At 38.4% G+C, this 14,014-nt stretch overlaps 1 protein-coding gene across 2 annotated transcripts in view; it reads right to left on the reverse strand.

Annotated features, from left to right (window-relative positions):
* Positions 1-14,014, reverse strand: part of naa25 (N-alpha-acetyltransferase 25, NatB auxiliary subunit) — an 80,969-nt gene that overhangs the window by 53,546 nt on the left and 13,409 nt on the right. For both annotated transcript variants that reach the window (XM_059987973.1, XM_059987974.1), the window contains exons 2-7: positions 10,410-10,495; positions 7,249-7,387; positions 4,800-4,918; positions 2,505-2,579; positions 1,168-1,275; positions 565-643 (exon numbers count right to left, since the gene is read on the reverse strand). In XM_059987973.1, coding sequence (XP_059843956.1) covers positions 565-643; positions 1,168-1,275; positions 2,505-2,579; positions 4,800-4,918; positions 7,249-7,387; positions 10,410-10,495 — 606 coding nt within the window. The remainder of the gene's footprint in view (positions 1-564; positions 644-1,167; positions 1,276-2,504; positions 2,580-4,799; positions 4,919-7,248; positions 7,388-10,409; positions 10,496-14,014) is intronic.

Here is a 14,014-nt window from a genome sequence, read left to right on the forward strand (position 1 = left end):
AAAACAAAATTAAAAAGTAGAAAATGAAGAAAAGCTAAAATGATTGACTAATTGGAAGATGTCATCCGAGGAATCACTTCACTGGTGCCATCTTGACCCCACTGAACAATTCAAAAAACTGTCTGTGCAACATTATTAAGAGAGCATCAAGAGGAAACAAGGCAAATTTATGACTAAAGATAAGATTTTTCAACATAGGTCAACAGATAATTGGAAATTACAAGTTCACAGAGCAAGCGATCTAAATGTGCAGGATCAGATTTATCGCATTTACAGAATTATTAAATTACTACAGATAGGTCAGATCACTCAGCTACAACTTCTTTCATGTACTGAACAGATAGCACTGAAGCAGGACTAAGGTGAGCATCTACTAGTTTTTCATGTATCATTGCCTTGAGAAGTTCACCGCAGTTAAGCTAGATGCCTGCATTCACCTTCCATGAACAGCGATGACTAAGTCTACAAACCAAAGCTGCCTATGCTTGTGTGATCACAACTCACAAGGAATGAAAAATATCATAGTTTTTACACAAAACTTAAGTAAATTAGCTTTCTTCTCACCTCCCAGTTTTCCTCTGATGACTTCCAGAGCCTCCAGGTCTTTTCCCAAACGTTCCAAAATCATTAAATAAAGTTGCACCTATTATACAAAAAAAAACAAAAACTATGAAGCAACTAGAAATTATACTCACACTCTATCCAACAGTTAATCAAAAGTCATAGCAATATGCTCAAAATTAAATTCAAAATTTGGATCCCCAGATTTTATCAAAAATTATCACAGAAATGTTAGTATTAGTATAAATTCCAAAACTCTGTAAGCTTGGAAAGAAGCTCTAACTCCAGTTTGAATCAAGGAGTGGGGTATAAATCCAGAATTGTTGCCCTAACCCGAGACACAAGTAACTAAATAAGTGAGGTATCTCAGCACAGGAAGAGTCTAAGCATGGTATTGTCAGAAAGTGATCTCAACGTGCAGGAATAGATTTACCAAATTCTGAAAAATGATTGAAAAGATTACAAATAATTGGATTTTTTTATTTTCTAGCAATCAATTATTATAGAAATAAAGCAGGGATTTGTAAGAAATTTAAGAAGTTAATCCCCATGCTCTGAGATGGCCTCATTCTGGGATTCACAATTTGCAGTGTGCAATTTTCTTACCTCTGCTTCTGCCTCAATCTTGTCCTCTTTCACCATCTTTTCCACCATCCGCTGTGCTAAGGGGAGGAACATTGTCTTTGATAATTTTTCATCTTGAGCTGAAATGGACTATGTAAGACACAGAATAAAGTCAAAAACTGACCACAAATATATATATATTTTGACCCTTTAAAAAAGTATAAGTAACTATTCCACAACTAATTAAGTCTGACTGACTTAATACAATTCATATAGGAAGACAAATAATTAGTCATGAGCATTTCTTAATCTAAAAGGACGCAAGTTAAGCTAAACAGCATTCACAAATCCTCATTTATCCAACTGCTGAGGAAATATTTTGGGTCCAACAAACAGCTTGACAAGGGCTACACTTCCTTCAGACAGAAAACTCAAAATAATTGACTAATTTTTCTATATTTCAACTGAAATTCAGACAATGACAATTCTATCAGGTATTAAGAAGTTTGTTTTGACTGCCACAACCAAACCTTTGTGGCAAATGACAACCAACAGCTTATAATTAGCAAACAAATTTTACAGATATAGAGAACAATAGATATTGTAACTACACAAACGCAGAAAATTACTGACTTCATTTTCAACTAAAAATTATTATTTAAAAATCTGGGACTACATTTATTGAACAAAATAAGAATGCATGGAATTGATCCAAAGGCAGGGATACGTTATCCCCTCTTGATTTATGCCACAGCAATTTTGCCAGTGCTATATCACAAGATTAATTAAAAAAAACCTCTAAGAGGAAATACAAATATTGTTAATACTGATTTTTATTTCAAGCTTCGCCAAGGGTTCCAGTTCCAAAGTGATTTATTTTCAAAACCAGTCTGACAACACTTTATTGATCACTGACCATCATCCTTCAATTCCTATATTAATACAGTTTATTTTTTAACTTTTTTAATATCATGAAGAGAGGAACTGTTTTCCATCTGTATGAATCAGATGCTAATTTTAACAAGGTTAAGTACTTTGAGATAAGCTATTGCTTCAATAACCTCAGCAACATTCTCCAGCTGTTCCAATGCAAATGACAAATTAATTTTAGTCAAATGATTCCTTCTTTTAACATGCTTGTTTTTGACTCTTTAAATAAGGTAGCAAATGAGTCCAAATCTTTTTCCAAAACGCAAACAAAATTTTAAATGACTAACACATAAATGTCTCAAGCTTATACTAATTTAGCTCTCCCATTTATGTACTGATTAAGAATTTTGAGTTTATTTTAATGAAACAAAAATATCTACCTGAACTATGATGTAATAACCTAAATGCAGTTTCCCCCCCCCCCCCCCCATCTTAGTAATGGCACTCACCTGCATGACCAGACTCATCACAGACCAAAAATAATATGGATTCTTTGGAACAATCTTGTAAAGTGCCATCCCAGCCTGAGGAAATAAAATTCCACAGAACCTTAAACATATCAGGAAATTACACAAACTCTAAAGGAGTTGCATTAAATCTCAAGTGTAATGCTTAGAGGTAAATAGCAGCTTTAACAATATTTAAGAAGAGATTTTAGCACCATTCAAGCAAAGGTTATGCTGGACAGGAGGGTGGGCAAGGTCCTAAATGAGTATTTTATGTCAGCATTTGCCAAAGAGAAGGACATGGAGGATAAAGAGATCAGTAAATGGAGCATGGTAATATGCTGAGACATTTTGAGATAAAGAAAAAGGTGGCATTTGGTCATGAGCATTAAGGTAAACAAGTCCTCAGGGCCAGATGTGAGGTATGGTAGGTAACTGAGTTTGGCCAAGACATTTGCATCCTCTCTATCCACAAGCTGATACACGAGGAATGGCCAGTAATTACCGTTGTTCCGTTGATTCAGAGGCACATACGTTAGTGACACTTAATTAAGACCACAAGATAGGAGCAGAATTGGGCCATTGCGTCCATTTAATCATGGCCAATCCACTTCTCTCTGAACCCCATTCTCCTGCCTTCTACCTGTAACCCTTTCATGCCTTGACTAATCAAGAACCTAACAACCTCCACATTAAATGCACTCAATGACTAGCCTCTGCAGCTGCCAGCTGCAACAAATTCCACAATTTCACCACCCTCTGGCTAAAGAAATTCCTCCTCATCTCCATTCTAAAGGGACATCACCCTATTTTGAGGCTGTGCCTTCTGGTCACAGACTCCCACGCCACAGGAAACATCCTCTCCACATCCACTTAAAGCTCAAACTAAGTTATATTATACAAGTACATTATGTCACCATATACAACCCCAACATTTATTTTTTTTTGCATACTCAACAAATCTATAGAATAATAACAGAATCAATGAAAGACCACCAATTGGGGTATTCAACTAGAGTGCAGAAGACAACAAACTGTCCAAATACAAAAAGAAACAATAATATAAATAATAAGCAATAAATATCGAGAACACTAGATAAAGAGTCCTTGAAAGGGAGTCCATTGGTTGCGGGAACATTTCAATGATGGGGTAAGTGAAGTTGAGTGAAGTTATCCCCTTTGGTTCAAGCGCCTGATGGCTGAGGGGTAATAACTGTTCCTGAACCTGGTGGTGCAAGTCCTGAGGCTCCTGCACCTTTTCCTGAGGGCAACAGCAAGAACAGAGCTTGCCCTGGGTGGAAGGTGTTCCTGACAATGGATGCTGCTTTCCTGCAAAAGTGTTTCATGTATTTGTGCTCAATCATTGGGAGGGTTTACTTGTAATGTTCTGGGCCATATCCACTACTATTTCTAAGATTTTCCATTCAAGGGATTTAGAGAGAGTGCAGAAGGGGTTTATTAGGACGCTGCCTGGATTACAAGGATGTGCAGAAATCTGACAGAGATTACGAGAGACACAGAGTAGACAGTGGTATCTTTTTCGCCAGGGTTGAAATGTCTAATACTAGAGGACAAGCATTTAAAGGCGAGAGGGATAAGTTCAAAGCAAGGCAAATTTTGTTTTGTTCATTGAATGATATTTGTCTGGAACATGCTACCAGGGATGGTGTTGGAGGTAGATGTGAAAATATGATAATGCTTAAGAGGTTCTTAGATAGATGAACATGCAGCAAAAGAAAAAATGGACCATATGTAGGCAGTGGGGGTTAATATAATAAGACATCATTAGTTTAAATAGCTTGGGACAACACATCACAGCCAAAGGGCTTGTAACTATTCTATACTGCTCTAGGTTCTAAAGAGAATGCCAGATTAATGTTTTAAATGCATTGTTCTGAACTGGTATAAACAAGTCTCCCTATTTAATTGGTTTAATTGGACAACATGGGGAGGTAAGGAAAAATATCAAAAGAAGGCACAACTTTTCTAAAAATTTAGAAACAAACTGCACAAGAACATTTAAATATTGATGATTAGTCAAAGCTGTGAATAAACTGGAATAACAAGTGGTGCTGAGTGCTTGATGGGACAAGAAGTACCTATGGAGAGAGAAACAGAGTTAACAATTCAGACTTGAAATACTAACTATTTCACTCTTCACTGATGTGGCCTAAGCGTTCAAGTATTTTTTTAAGCCAGATTTCCAACTACTACAGTTTTTATAATTTTCAATTACTTTTAATAAGTTGTGTTTTGCTCAGAATGAGAAAGACTCCACCTTTGCTGTAGAAATAATACCTGTTGCATTTTTTTGTATTCTCCAACCCTGGCATATGCCATGAAGAGATGTGAGTGGTACTCTTCGCTGTTTGGAACTTTTCGCACAGCAGCTTCATACAACTTAGTGACCAGTTCAGCTGAAAAAGAAAAGTATTATCTTGACGTGAAAGAAATTAAATATCTCAAACATTCAGCATGCATTAAAATATTAAATTAATTTTAAATAATATCTCCTGGCAGAAGAACAATAAAAACCAACAATGTCAGGTTCAGACTGTCACTCAATTACCTTGCTGGAGTTGGACAAAAGGAAGTTACAATGGACCGAAGGATCTCTTAGAGTCAGAAAAGCACAGCACATACACAATACAAAGTACACTGCAGATGCTGTGGTCAAATCAACATGTACAAAAGCTGGATGAACTCAGCAGGTCAGGCAGCATCCGTTGAAATGCTGACAGCACCCTTTGGCCCATCTAGTCCATGATGAACCATTTAAACTGTCTACTCCCATCAACCTGCACCAGGACCAGAGTCCACCATACCCCTACCTGCTATGTACCTATACAAACTTCTCTTAAATGTTAAAATCAAACTTACGTGCACCACTTGCATTGGCAGCTTGTTCCACACTTACAACTCTCTGAGTGAAGAAGTTTCTCTCATGTTGCCCCTAAACATTTCACCTTTTACCCTTAACTGATGAGCTCTAGTTGTAGTCCCATCCAACCCCAGTGGAAAAGGGAGGAGTAAAGTTGTCCAAAATTCTTGATGATCATGAAGCAAGCATGTGTTTATTTAGGAATAAAAGAAAATCTCAGATTTGGCTCTGATGCTCTCAAAGATAATGTGTGCCCACATATAAAGAAACCATTTGCAGAAGATTAAGCAACAGATATAAAATGCTGGAGGAACTCAGGTCAGGCAGCATCTATGGGGGGGAATAAACAGTCAATGTTTCCAGTGTTATTCCTCTCCAGAGATGCTGCCTGACCTGCTGAGTCCCTCCAGCATTTCTGCTTGTTGCTCTTGATTTCAAGCATTTGCAAATGAAAAACATGAGATTCTGCATAACATTATCTGGAAGCAAACTGCACCAATAAGTCCATAAGGGTTTTTGAAACAGGACAGTAGACTTCTGATGGCAGCAGCAGGAGGATAAGGTTCTCTTAAACAGTCAGAAATAATCAAAAGACAGGCAGTGCTGTTTATTTCTCTAACAGATGCTCGTTTCATAGCAACTAATAACAATTCTACCAATACATCATCTCCTCTTCCACTGTTTCCACACTACTTGCTGGCAATAATAAACTTCAGGGTAGATTATCAATTGTTCTTGAAGTATTAAATACACAGAATTTTAAAATATTATAGACATATTCTGGAACAGGTAATGGTACAAATTCTTTGTCGGTATAATGCAGAAAATAAACAATGTGATGAGCAGTGTCTCATGATTATCCTTTAGAGAAGGCTTCAAGCAACAGGGAGTTGAAATGTGACTGCAGTTAATAAAGTGTGTGGACTTGCGTTAATGGAAGTGGATATACACCCTTTCTCACAGACTGTAAGCTACTCAAAACATCTGTAGAATGTCACAGTGAGCAAACATCGTGCTTTAGTGACAACTAATATAGTTATGAAGACTGAGAGTTAGAATATATAATGATCAGAAAAGAAAACTGAATATGTTTATGTTATTTATTAAAAATCTTGTTCCCTGTCAACTTCTACCAACTTTAAACCGTAATTTGCTTGCACTATTATACACACAACTCTTTGAAACCCTCCCCATTTGGTAGATGACCAAGTTTCTCAGATATTTATGCAACAGAAATGCTGAAAATCTTCTGCCACATTTAAGAATTTTAATTTACTTGCAGGGACAAGAGAGAATATTCATCAAGTTCAAATAGTGGCAGCAACAAGCACTAAAATAAAGAACACCATGGCTTTATACAAGAACACAATTCGTAAACAAGCACTGCGAATGCTTGCTGAAAATAATTTGCTTGCTTAAGTTTCCAAAAAAAAAAAGGTTTATAATTAGATATTGAAGCAGTCTTCTGCACACTTACAGCACTATATGCTTTTTAAAGCTGATGCCAGTTAATGGAATGAAATTCAGGCACAGCTGGTTCCTTGGTATTTCCTCCTTTCTGGGTCAAAGCCAAAAAGGTTCTGCACATACCACACAATGCCAGGAATTCCCAACTGCTGTGTTATTGGTTGATATCACTGTCCTAGATTAACTTCAGTAAACTGATGAGCACAATTCAGGTTGCTATTTTCAAATAATCCTCAGAAATAAAAATTTCCACAGGTCGTTCTCAGCAGGTGCTTAATAGTTCAGAGTGACTGATAACTTACATTCTAACATGCTCAAAACTCAGATTCAACTATTCCCCCCCCCCCACCCCACCAATCCCTTTTGGACACTTTCTCATGTCCTTTCAAGCAAACATACGTCTGTGCATCTCACGATAGAGAATAGTAAGGGCCTGTAAGGAGTTGTCATCTGTGGGTTCAAGTGCAGCTACTTCTTGTGCCAAGGTAAACGCATCTTCTTGTTTCCCTGTTCGCTGTAGGCCAATTGCTTTCAGAACCTTTAATGCCAGACCACAAGAGGATATTGTCAAGATTCAACATTCATAAACAGGTATTCATGGGCTTATTTAGCATATTGATAGCAATATCCTACAGAGAAAAAAAATTACAATTTAACATTGTATTAAGGCCTATAGGTTGGCGGGGTGGAGATACGCCTCTACCAAAGGAGGTGTAAGGTGCTCCTTCCTTCTGCTAGGTGTAGCACCTGCTTAGCGTTTCCGCCAGCTCCCCCCCCCCCCCCCCCCAGAAATCAGGTCACGTGAAGCCATGGGAGCAGGTGGTGGATGCTCGTATGAACAGCTGGTGAATATCACGGGGCTTGGTTATGCGACCACTGACATCAGACCATCTCTGAAGAGTATTAGTAACAGCTGGGGTCACCTGTCTTGTAAAGACACTGCCCAGGAGGCAATGGTAAACCACTTCTGCAGGAAAATATGCCAAAAGCAAATCATAGTCATGGATAAGACCATAATTGCCCATGTCATACGACATGGCACATGATGTCATACGGCAGTACATAATGATAATGATTTTAATTCCTAACACAATATTCTTAGTTTTGCAAGCTTAGAGTATTACTTAGAAACTTGTAGAGATTACACATTATTTTAATGTTAAATAGCTCAAAATTCTTTTAACCTACCATCAGTCCCCTATAACGTTAAGACCATAAGATATAGGAGCAGAAGTTGGCCATTTGGCAAATGAAGTCTGTCCTGCCGTTCAATCATGGGCTGATCCAATTCTTCCAATCATTCGCACTCCCCCGCCTTCTCCCCATACCCTTTGAAACCCTAGCTAATCAAGAACCTATCTATCTCTGCCTTCCATGCACTTAATGATTTGGCCTCCACAGCCGCTTGTGGCAACAAGTTCCACAGATTTACCACCCCCTGACTAAAGTAATTTCTCTGCACCTCTGTTCTAAATGGACATCCTTCAATCCTGTAGTCGTGCCATCTTGACCTAGACTCCCCTACCATGGGAAACTGGACTCCGTAATCTCATCCCTAACAATCAATTCCAACAACTTCCCAACCACTGATGTCAGGCTAACAGGTCTATAGTTTCCTTTCTGCTACCTCCCACCCTTCTTAAACATTTAGCAAATTTCCAATTATCCAGTACAATGCCAGAATCTATCAATTCTTGAAAGATCATTGTTAATAGCTCCACAATCTCTCTAGCTACTTCCTTCAGAACCTGAGGGTGCATTCCATCATGTCCAGGAGATTTATCCACCCTCAAACCATTAAGCTTTCAGAGCACCTTCTCAGTCGTAATTTTCACTGCACATACTTCAACTCCATGACACTCTTTGAATGTTCGGTATACTGCAGATGTCTTCCACTGTGAAGACTGATGCAAAATACACATTCAGTTCCTCTGCCATCTCTGTGCCTCTCATTACAATATCTCCAGTATCATTTTCTATTGGGTTGTATATCTACCCCCAACTCTCTTTTACCCTTTATATATGTAATGCCCTGGGAAAGGTTTCACTGCTAATGTAATGATTCTTCTGTAGCAGCAGTGTTTAAGTTATGGCTAGAGATAACAGGGGCTTTGGAATGCATGTCATCCAATGAAGGGAGTGTTTTATCTTGTTGTGTGCCTGACAGTGAGGTGTTCTAGGTCTTTTGTTTGGTGGAAGATGAAGAGAAAAGATGCCAGAACAGAGACTGCAGGATGGAGTGGACTTGGAATGGGACCAGGAGTCAACGACACCAGGGGCGGGGGGGAGAAAATCGATGGAGAACTAACATACAAGAAACCATGAGCACCAACGTGCACATTATACTGTTTCATTAAAATGGGCCCTTTTTTTTTTGTTTTCTTCATTAACACTCTAGTCAAATTAAGAATTATAAAGCTAAATCATTTAATTGCATACGGTAATACTGTGTTATTTCATGGCACTGATTTGTAACAGGGTAACACATCATGCAGCATCCACCCAAACAGGTTTTGCACCTCACTCTCACACATTTGGTGGGGCCACAGATTGGCTTCCTTAGACTTACGCAGCCAACAGAACCTGAGCTTTTAGCATCTTCTTTGATATTAGTTACCAGCTTCCTTTCATAATTCATCTTTTCCTTCCTAATGACCTTCTTAATTTCCTTCTGCAAGTTTTTAAAAGCTTCCCAATCTGCTACCTTTGACATTTCTGTTCCCCCCTTCCTCAGCCCTTTCACTCTGATTCCCATCCTCTTGCCAAATTAGTCTAATCCAATCTCTACATCATGAGAGCAAAAGATAATCATTGTAAAGTTGGGACAGGAATTACATTGTCCAAACCCAAAACGTATCAAATGGCAGCACTAGCTTGACAGGTTGCACGGTTTACCTCATTCTACTTTGTGTTCTGAGAATAACAAATCTAATCAAGTGAATCAAAATGTTCTTTAAAAATTACAAATCACTTGAGCATTTAAAACTGACAAGAGCAAAGAATCTCAATGTTAACTGAAAAATGAAGTCAAAATCAAAATATTGAGACAAGCTGATTCTAATTTTCACATCAAACAACTGAACTCTAAATCACAGCTGAAATTATCTTCTGCCAAGAATCAGATTTGTTGTCATTAAAAGGACAAAGCTCCATCTCAGCAGAATGGCATATGTTAAGTGATACGATGGTTTGATCATTTTTTAAAAATTTACTTTTTGCATTCAAATTGCAGAAGACTGGTGTAACAGAGCAAAAAAAGCATCTGCCAATTTAGATGAATAATTAATATTTCAATATACGTTAAATCCATTCTTGCATTCTACGCATAGTACATTCTTGAATCTTGACTTAAGGTACAGGACAACGTTGCAATTACAATTATGCTCTGGATCATAATACAACTTAAGTGCATTTCCAAAAATATTAGTTCTGCAAAAATATTGCTTGCTAAATACATTTCCTTTATCTCAGCTATTTAACAAATTATGTACATCCCAAAGTCCATAACTCAAATTAATTTTACATTACTTTGCATTTGAGAAATCTATTGCAGTGCTTACCTTTGCACAGTGAAGATCCTTATGTTTCTTGAGCAATTTGTCAGCTTGCTGTATAGCCATCTTGTTGTTGCCATTGTCTAGATAATCTGTCCAACAGATATAACTTGTTAATATTTTTATCCAAATTTGGAAACGGTATTGTGGATATAAGCATTCATGGAACAAAATGGAATGCAAAACTTAGGCAGTACTGTAAGCATCAAGCTTAGAGAGTGTAAAAAATAAAGTTGCTGGGGGGAAAAAAATGCAACAGCAAAGAGCTTGCTCCTCCAAATGGACCACAACCTTGTTTTAGAGTTTGGAAGCTTGTGTGCCTCGATAAGCTGACAAGATATGCAGGCTGGAGTCAGGGCTTTATGCTCTGGCTCTTGGTAGGGTCACTCATGTTGAACAGGTCAACGGATAGAGGACAGACCAAGAGTCCACTGGTCCTCCAGGTTCAGGGGTTCAGCTCAGACCAACATCCCTGACTGGTCAAAACAAAATTGTTACAGAAACAGCAATCCTTCTACATCTGAGAGTGACGGTATTCCTCAGTCTTCACCCAGGACTTGCATGACTGACAATAGTAGAAACGGAGAGGAACCTACTGACATGATGAAGGAAGCTCTGAACACCACTGGAGATGGAGGATCTTCATTGCTGCACTAAATGTCAATGGTGTAATGGGTCGTAAGTAAATAAAGAGCTTGTCTGCACCACAGCATCACCCAGGATGTGCTAAAGAAACATTTTCCTTGACTGCTAAGTGTAGCACTGTAGAAAGAAACTGGTAAATATCCCTCGGCCATTCAAGGCCACCTATTGTGGCCTTTGCGTACTAAGAACACAAAAGAGACATTTCCTTATTTTCACTGTTTATAGTTCTTAGAACCACCATTTTAGGCTCAATATAGGGTAGATATTGTACTATTGATGGTAACATAATCATACCTTGAGCACAGGAATTATATTGTGGGGGCAGCAAAACTTTTGAAGTCAGTTCATGAGAAACATTTTTACTTGAACAATGCCTGGTTAAAAAATAATTATCTGGTTATTTTAAAGAAATGTTTTCTCTGGTCCAATCATTGCTGCTTGTTTGTCATTCCACTACTCCAATGCTCCTTTCCACTTCATAAATAACCTTCACATCTTCTATGCTCTTTTGAAAAACGTACCTGATCCCCTATCTGATTGATGGGAAAGAGCCTTTATTTGAAAGGTTCAATCAAAATTCAGTCACTGGAACACAGTCAGGTCCCCAAAGCAAACTATGGAGTTACTCACAATTTCACATAATAAACAGCAGATGCTGCAAATCCAAATAAAGTCAAAAATGCTGGAAATTCTCAACAGGGCAGGCACTATCTACAGAAAGAGAAGCCGTTCTATATCAGGATTAAGGCCCTTCACGAAAAGAGCTCGATCTCCTGGGCATTTCAAAAATTTCACTTTTTGCTTTAGGATTCAACAACAGGTTTGATCTGCCTTTCACACCTTTAATATGTTCCTTTGTTCTCTCTATAATTACTCATTAATCTATATCATACTCTCATTAACCAGATTGCTCCGAAAACATTGTGATAACCCTGGCTTCACAATGCATTTCCCTTGCACCACCCACCTCTCTCACTCTTGCACCCGAGAAGCCTAAACCTAATTTTCTTAGAGCAAACACAAGGAAATCTGCAGATGCTGGAAATTCAAACAACAATACACACAAAATGATGGTAGAACACAGGAGGCCAGGCAGCATCTATAGGGAGAAGTGCTGTCGACGTTTCGGGCCAAGACCCTTCATCCTGTATGATCATTCACTTTGATAGAAGAAATAAAAGCCTACAGAGTTTTCTACATAGAGAGAAAACTCAAAAATCTGAGACTCAAAGGGACTTCGCTCCTCGTACAGGATTCCCTAAAGTTATTTTAGAGGTCAATCGGTAGAGAGGATGGCAAATGTGATGTTAGCATTCATTTTGAGCCATAAAATATAAAAGCAAGGATGTAATATTGAGGCTTTATTGGGCACTGGCGAGGCCTCTCTAGGAGTATCGTAAGCAGTTTTGGGCCCCTTACCTTTGAAAGGATTGGAGAGGGTTCAAAGGAGGTTCACAAAAATGATACCAAGGTTGAAAGGCTTGTTGTATGAGGAGTGTTTGATGACTCTGGGCCTACTCACTGGAATTCAGAAAAATGAGGGATGGCCTCACTGAAAACTATCGAGTGTTGAAAGGCCTTGACAAAATGGATGTAGAGAGGACGTTTTCTATGAAGGGGCAGTCTAAGACCAGAGAACATAGCCTCACAGAAGAGGGACATCCTTTTAGAACAGAGATGAGGAGGTATTTCTTTAGCCAAAGTGGTGAATCTGTAGAATTAGTTGTCACAGGCAGGTGTGGAGGCAAAGTGTTTATGTATATATAAGGCAGAGGTTGAAGATTCTTGTCTAGTCAGGGCATGAAGGGATACAGGGAGAAGGCAGGAGATTTGGGCTGAGGGAAAATGTATCAGCCATGTTAAAATGGCAGAGTAGGTTCAATGGGCCAAATGGCCTAATTCTGCTCCCATCTCTTATGGCCTTATGACAAACCATTAAGATTAACTCACATTCAATGGCATGTAAAAGAATGAGACCACTGAAATAAAATTTGAAAAGGGGTATACTGGAGGATAACAGTTCATTTTGTGTAAATGTATCTAGAACTGAGGGAGTATATCTCAGGAAAAGGAGTCACCCATTCAGTTCTGATGAGGAGGAAATTTCTGTTATGTCGAACCATGGGTGTTTATTGTAAAGTACATTCAACATTCCATCATTGAATTGTTAAGCCTAAAAGGAATAAAGGGAAATGGAGAGCAAGACTTCAGACTTGCCATGGAACAAACTCATCCTAGATCAGTACTTGGCCCTCAATTATTTACCTGAGCATGAGGACCATATCCTTCACTTGCAAGAAAAGTTGATGCGCCCTTTGCAATTACTTGGTTTTCTGCATTAATTACTCAAAAAATATGGTCCGATCTTCATCTAAATCACAATAATGCACAAACACAATCTGCCTAAACTAGTAACACACAAACGATTGAAGTTTTCATGTCCTTATTGAACACATTGTTTAATCATTTACAGTTCAGGTTGGGGAAAAAGTATGTGAACCCTTGTATTTAATAACTGGTAGAATCTCCTTTAGCAGCAATGTCCTCCATCAAACGTTTCCTGTAGCTGCTGATCAGACTTGCTCAATGGCAAGAAGGAATTTTAGACCATTCCTCCAGATAAAATTGCTTCAGTTCATCAATATTTCTAGCATACCTTGCATGAACAGTCTTCTTCAGGTCAAGCCACAGCATCTCAATTGAGTTAAGGTCTGGACTCTGACTTGGCCATTTCAAAAGACAAATGTTCTTCTTTTTAAACCATTCTGTTGTTGATTTACTTGTCTTTTGGATCGTTTTGTTGCATCATCCAACTTCCATTAAGCTTTAGGTGATGGTCCGCTACCCTGAAAATGATCCTGTAAAAGGTCTTGATACAATTTTGAATTTATTGTTTCCTCAACGATTGCTAGCTGCCCAGACCCCGAGGTAGCAAAGCAGCCCCAAATCATGATGCTTCTTCCACT

Source organism: Hypanus sabinus, chromosome 13, assembly GCF_030144855.1.
Source record: "Hypanus sabinus isolate sHypSab1 chromosome 13, sHypSab1.hap1, whole genome shotgun sequence".
Lineage (NCBI taxonomy): Eukaryota > Metazoa > Chordata > Chondrichthyes > Myliobatiformes > Dasyatidae > Hypanus > Hypanus sabinus.